This window comes from Hippocampus comes, unplaced genomic scaffold (genome assembly GCF_001891065.2).
Source record: "Hippocampus comes isolate QL1 unplaced genomic scaffold, H_comes_QL1_v1.1 scaffold81, whole genome shotgun sequence".
NCBI classification, from domain to species: domain Eukaryota; kingdom Metazoa; phylum Chordata; class Actinopteri; order Syngnathiformes; family Syngnathidae; genus Hippocampus; species Hippocampus comes.
This window is the reverse complement of record NW_017806179.1, coordinates 276,297-282,030: the sequence shown is the minus strand read 5'-3', so window position 1 is coordinate 282,030 and position 5,734 is coordinate 276,297. Positions and strand designations below refer to the sequence as shown.

The 5,734-nt window shown below is 62.0% G+C and overlaps 2 protein-coding genes across 3 annotated transcripts in view; one reads left to right on the top strand and one right to left on the bottom strand.

The window, feature by feature from the left end:
* LOC109532603 (tetraspanin-8-like) overlaps positions 1–1,819 on the bottom strand; it is a 9,041-nt gene extending 7,222 nt beyond the window's left edge. The window contains exons 1-9 of one of the 2 annotated variants that reach the window (XM_019897528.1): positions 1,643–1,819; positions 1,291–1,359; positions 1,100–1,216; positions 933–1,007; positions 766–861; positions 570–683; positions 461–499; positions 251–395; positions 73–185 (exon numbers count right to left, since the gene is read on the bottom strand). In XM_019897528.1, the coding sequence (XP_019753087.1) occupies positions 142–185; positions 251–395; positions 461–499; positions 570–683; positions 766–861; positions 933–1,007; positions 1,100–1,216; positions 1,291–1,359; positions 1,643–1,702 (759 nt within the window). In that variant the 5' untranslated portion in view covers positions 1,703–1,819 and the 3' untranslated portion in view covers positions 73–141. Of the gene's footprint in view, positions 1–72; positions 186–250; positions 396–460; positions 500–569; positions 684–765; positions 862–932; positions 1,008–1,099; positions 1,217–1,290; positions 1,360–1,642 lie in introns of those variants that run through there. The other variant, XM_019897529.1, reaches the window with a different exon arrangement.
* Positions 1,820–2,385: 566 nt separating this feature from the next.
* Positions 2,386–5,734, top strand: part of ptprb (protein tyrosine phosphatase receptor type b) — a 12,471-nt gene continuing 9,122 nt past the window's right edge. The window contains exons 1-5 of the mRNA XM_019897458.1: positions 2,386–3,756; positions 4,090–4,441; positions 5,023–5,163; positions 5,240–5,401; positions 5,461–5,734. The exon at positions 5,461–5,734 is cut by the window's right edge and continues 269 nt beyond it. Of these exons, the coding sequence (XP_019753017.1) occupies positions 3,703–3,756; positions 4,090–4,441; positions 5,023–5,163; positions 5,240–5,401; positions 5,461–5,734 (983 nt within the window). The 5' untranslated portion in view covers positions 2,386–3,702. The remainder of the gene's footprint in view (positions 3,757–4,089; positions 4,442–5,022; positions 5,164–5,239; positions 5,402–5,460) is intronic.

Below are 5,734 nucleotides of genomic sequence, written 5' to 3'. Positions count from 1 at the left end.
TGGCGGACAGGGTCAGCCCCAGCAGCGGTGGGGGGAACCGGGAAGTGACATCACCGCTGGCGTCACCCTGACCCCCCCCCGCCCCACAAAACGCCTCTTACCGCCAGGAGCGCCAACACGAAGGCGATGCCCATCACGATGTCAAAAGCCAGGAGCACGTAGTGGACGATGAGCGGGAAACACGGCTGCACGCAAGCTAAATCAGCGACTTGCGACTCGGCCGTCACGCGACCCTGCCGACGAAACTCACCTGGCGGAAGACGGACTTCCTCATCTGGAGCCCCCCCCCCGCCCCACAAAACGCCTCTTACCGCCAGGAGCGCCAACACGAAGGCGATGCCCATCACGATGTCAAAAGCCAGGAGCACGTAGTGGACGATGAGCGGGAAACACGGCTGCACGCAAGCTAAATCAGCGACTTGCGACTCGGCCGTCACGCGACCCTGCCGACGAAACTCACCTGGCGGAAGACGGACTTCCTCATCTGGAGCATCATCAGCTGTAACGCACACACAAAACACGTCACGTTGGGTTTTGATGCTCATTTTCATTGACGGTCGGTCTCTCACGTTGTAGTTGACGACTTGACATTTGCCCTCCAGCCGCGCCGCCTCGTCACACAGGCACGAGTCCGGGATGTTCTGCCGCCAGTCGTCGTAGCTGAACACGCCGCAACACTGCATCTGCTCGCACGCGCGCGCACGCACGCCCCCGGTCAGCTTGCGTCACCCGCGCGGGCCGCACCCCCGATGACGACGACCTCACCATTTCCTGAACGCCGTCGGCAATTTCCTTGGTCTTTTCGTCAGCTTCGTCCAACGGCAGCAGCTCTCCGAAGCGGCGGGACATCAGGCCCTCCACCTGCGAGAGCGCCCAGGTTACCGCGGCGGCAGGCCGGCGCGAGCCTGCGGGTTTGGCGGCGGCGACGTTACCTCGGGGCGCACGGCCGCCAAAGGGATGCCGACGCGCAGCATCATCAGCGTGCCGATGACCATGCACACCAGGAACTGCGCAGGCGCACAAGAGGCCAGGTTGACATTTGCCTTCTCGAGAGGAAGTTGACGGACGAGGACGAGTGCGCGCGACGCGCCGGACTCACCACGATGAGGGCGACGCGGCTCTGGCGGTGTGCGCCGTACGCACCCACGGCGGCGACCACCATGGTGATGGTGCCCACCACGTACAGCAGGATCAGGGCTGAGCCGCGGCCCTCCAGCTGTAAACACACAGGCGGGGTGAACCCGGCAGAGCGCGCGACGACCGAGACCGACGACGTGCGACGACGCTTACCGAGGCGCCGTTGAGGCGCGTGAGCAACTGCAGCAGCAAAGCCAGGGCGATAATGGCGCCTCCTACAATCTGGGAGGACGAGACGGCCGTCAACATCGTCGCGACAACGACCGGTCGCCAATTCACATTCGGACTGACCGACGAACACGCGCACCGGGGGAAAACAAAAGGGACGGGATTCGAACCGACAACCTCGACTGTGGGCCGGCGCGCGAGCTAACAAGTTTCATTTCGAGCGGAACCAAGTGTGCGGGGCGACATGCTACCGAAGAGGCTAAGGTTAGCGAGTGCGCACTTTGAATTTGGCGAGTGCGCACTTTGAATTTGGCGAGTGTCGAGTCGTCGAACTTACCGCGAAGAAAATGTTGGACACGATCAAGCTCAGCTTGACGCAGCGGTTGACTTGAGTCATGTTGGCTTCTTGCACGGTGAGCGGGGCCGGAGAAAGCTGGAGACGAAAAGTCGGGACGATCGTTGCACTTTCAAGTCTCCGTGACGAATGAGTCCGGCGGTGGGGGCGGCGGAGAAAGAGGCCAAGTAGATGAGGGCGGGGCGCGGCGGGGGGGTGGCGGCCTTTCCCGTCAGTGACTACCTGGCCTGCCAAATATGGGCACTACCGCTCCTGGGCGGCGCTTCCCGAAACTTTGGTCGCGGACGGGCCCCGCGGCCCAGTTCGCCCTAGAAAAGTTCCTAGGAATCACGTGACTTTCGGCAAACCGAAACCGACTTCCCTTTCTGCCATTTTCGTCCAACGGCAGCGCGTACACAACTTTTTGCGCGTGCGCGCGGACGTCATCCCCTTCGACTTCAATGGCGGCCACCTCATTTCGGACGCTTCCGAAGCGAACGAAAACGTTTCCTCCCTCACCTGTGCCCCTTGAGGTGGTATACTTTTACAATATTACCACTAATAATAAACACCATTGAAAAATACTTGTGCTACAACTTACAAGGAGTTCAAATGAATACAAAAAATCCCCCCTCCGAATATTAACAGCAAAATACATTGAAATAGTACAACCGATCGGAAGGAAATGATTCCAAATGTACGCCACAAATCACCATGTTCAGTTTTACTCGTAATCGTGATTCGGACGCTTCCGAAGCGAACGAAAACGTTTCCTCACCTGTGCCAGAGGACGACGACGACTGCTCAATGGAAAAATCCAAGGCTGACTGACGAGTGGTTGGAATGCGCGCGTCGTCTGTCGAATCGTCTGACTGCACCTCGTCATTTTCGCCACCAGGGGGCACTCAAGTTTTGTGATCGTCACCCGCGAGCGAGTCCCCGTCCTCAAGTCAGCCCTCATCATCGGTAAGTCCGACGCAAGAACAGCTGCTCACTGCCCGCCGACTTGCCTCGTTGCAGCTCGTGCCAAATGTCTCCTTTTATTCGGAGTATTTCTTGATTTTTGTCATCGCCATCAGGCTTCCTTCCTGTCCCCGCCTGGCGCTCGTTCGCTTGCTTCCTTCCGGTCCGTTGCGCTTCGTTCACAGGACGCCGGCGGCGGCTCACGTGCCCTCTTCCCGGTGGACGACGGGAGGACGTTTGGTGGTCGCGGTGACCCTCGTTGTCGCGCCGGTGAGTGACGCCCCCTCGCCGGCCACGATTGGCTTCAGTCACGCGCACACAAGGCCAAAGTCCGCTTCCCTTCGCCTCGGTCAGTGACGCGGGCTAACAAGAACGGGGGTCACGGGCGCTCGTGACCTTTTTGGAAGGGAGGGCTGTTTGTTGGGGGCACCCCTTCAGGCGAAACGCTCTCGGTTGGATAAGCGCGTTTGGGATGACACGATTTGCGCAAATGACATTCGACGACATGCTATTTGTCGGAGCCCTTTTCCCTGGGATGGAGTTGCGCGTCGAGCACTTTGGCATTCTTTGCTGCGGGAGTACAACGGCGTAAGAGTCCAAAGGAAATTGGAGATGCCAAACAGCCGAAAGTGTCCGCTCGCTGTCTCGGAGTTGCGCCGCTCAAGTCAGACGGCCGCCTCCGGACGACGCAGAGGCCCCGGGGGCGCCGGTCGTTGGACGTTTGTCACCCTCTGCAAGCTGGAAACCCGTTTCTGAAGTTCCAGTTGGTGAAATCCTCACAAAATGGCCAGTGAAGGCTGTGCAAAATGTTGCTTTGGACTTGGATCTTGCATCATGACCTTTGAGAATGAGGTGTCACGAAAGCCTGACGGCGGCCGCTCGGATCGCCGAGGGCTCCTCGGTGACCGGCGCGCCAAAGAGCGTGGAGTGCAAGCGGCTGTCACGGGAGGTCATTTGCAGCGCGGCCGGACAGGAAGCGGAGGACAAAGAGGGCGGGCAGGAAAGGCGGAGCTCCCGGAGTTGCCCCCTGCGCTGGTGGGAAGCGGCCCGTCGCTGCGCACACAGAGCAGAAGCGCCCCGACCGGCTCGCCGCCTCCGAAATGCCGCCGCGACCGCCGCTTTGGCCACGCGTCGCCGTCGCGTGGATGCTGCAGGTAAGCGACGGCGCGAGGATGAGCAGGAGGTGAACGGCGTCGTTGTCGACGAGGCGCCCTGGAGCCCTTGCGGCTTTGCTCGTGTGTGTTTGTGTGTGTGTGTGTGTGTGTGTGTGTGTGTGTGTGTGTGTGTTGCTCTCATTTGACAACGAGATGGCCCAAAGCGGCCGCACTTTGCGGCTTGGTGCGTGCGACTCATCAGAATGCCTCGTTGAGATGAGCCTGCCCACATTCCACCGCGTTATCGTGGAGAACGTGCTTGACTGTCATTTTTAACCACGCCAACGATGATGATGATGATGATGATGATGATAATGATGGCGTGTCCTTCAGGCTCTGATCGGCGCAGCCGGGACGGACGAGTCGTCGCACGGCTGCCGCCCGTCCATCCGTGAGGTGACGTCCGGTTGGGATGGGGTGGAGCTCATGGCGAGCACCCGGGCGCCCAACTGCTCCTTAGCCGCGCGGTCTGCGGGCGCCGCCGAAGACGTCCCGTGCGCCCGAAGGAGCCGCGACGGCGCAGGAGCCGAAGAAGCGGCGGCGAACGCCACGCGGCGCGAGAGCCCGCCGTTCCCAGGTGCCGTCTTCACCTGCCTGTTGCGGGGCTTGGAACCGGGACGCGCACATGTGTTGCGCGTCCGCTCCGCCGACACGCAGGAAGTGGCCAACGTCAGCGTGCGCACCAGTAAGTTGCCCGAAGGCATCGTTGCCCCTCCCCCCCCCGCCCCCTCTCTGCTTGCTGCTTGTGCTTTCTATTGCGAGCCACAATCCGAGAGAGCCGAGCCGCCGTTGTGGCCCTCGCTTCCATCTTGCGGCGCCCGCAGGAAATGATTCGGCTTTGGGGACGCCAAACTCACGGTGACCGCTCGGGGAGACCTGCGGACGTGACGGCCGCAGCGCAGGTCTCCCCGTGGAGCGTCCCCTCACTCAGCCTCCCATTCGAAAGAGGAAGGGAGAGGCGGCTGACGGGAGGCGATAGGGCCTGTGTGTGTGTTGGAAGGCATCCAAAACAGAAGGTGGTGCGTTTCCACGCCGGGCCGAGCTCTCCGTTCATTTCCCGTCCTCAATTGTTCTCTTGTTTTGCGTGCGTGCGTGTGAGAAAAGAAGGCCTCAAAGTACAACATTGTTTGAGCAACGTTGACCTTTTCACGACCCCGCCCACCTCAAATGGTCTGAGCTTTCAAGAGAGGTTATTTGTGTCCCGCTTTCAGAGCCGCCGCCGCCGCGCGATGTCGTTTGCTCACGTGTGCTTGCGTTGTGCGTCAGGTCCTTCGGCGCCGCTGGGCCTGCACGTGACTTCCAGGCGGAGCGACAGCCTGCGACTGTCCTGGCAGGCGGGCCCAGGCGGGACTCAGCGTTTCCGGCTTCTCCTCTGGGGACCTTCCGGAGTTGCGGACGACGATTGTGGTACCTCTCGCGCGCGTGCGCGAGCCCGCCGCCCTTTCCGCGCCATTGGCACATGACCGTAGGCCCCTCCCACTAGCGCACCTGCTGCTGAACGAGACGTTGGAGAGGACCGCCACCTCGCGCGCCCTCGACGACCTCACGCCGGGCACGCGCTACAACGTGACCGTGGCGACGGAGGCCGGCGGCCTGCGCAACCGCAGCGCCGTCCGCACTCAAACGGGTACCCCGCCGCACGCGTCCGTTTGACTTCCAAAGACGGTTGACGGAAAGTTTGCCCACCTCTCGTTTTGCGTTGAGCGCCGGCCGCCGTCGGCAACCTGACGGCCGAGACCGACGGCGCCACCTTGCGGCTGCATTGGAGCCCGCCCGCGGGCGCCGCCGACACCCTGTTGGTGTGGCTGCGGTCCAACCGCTCGAGCCCGCGCCGGACCACGCTCCTTCCCGACGCCACCGGGGTCACGCTGGACGGGCTGAGCCCCGGCGCGGCCTATCGCGTGACGGTGAGCTCCCGGAGCGGCGAGCTGCTCAACTCCTCGCAGGTGGACGTGCGCGCAGGTGGGGCGGGCGGGGC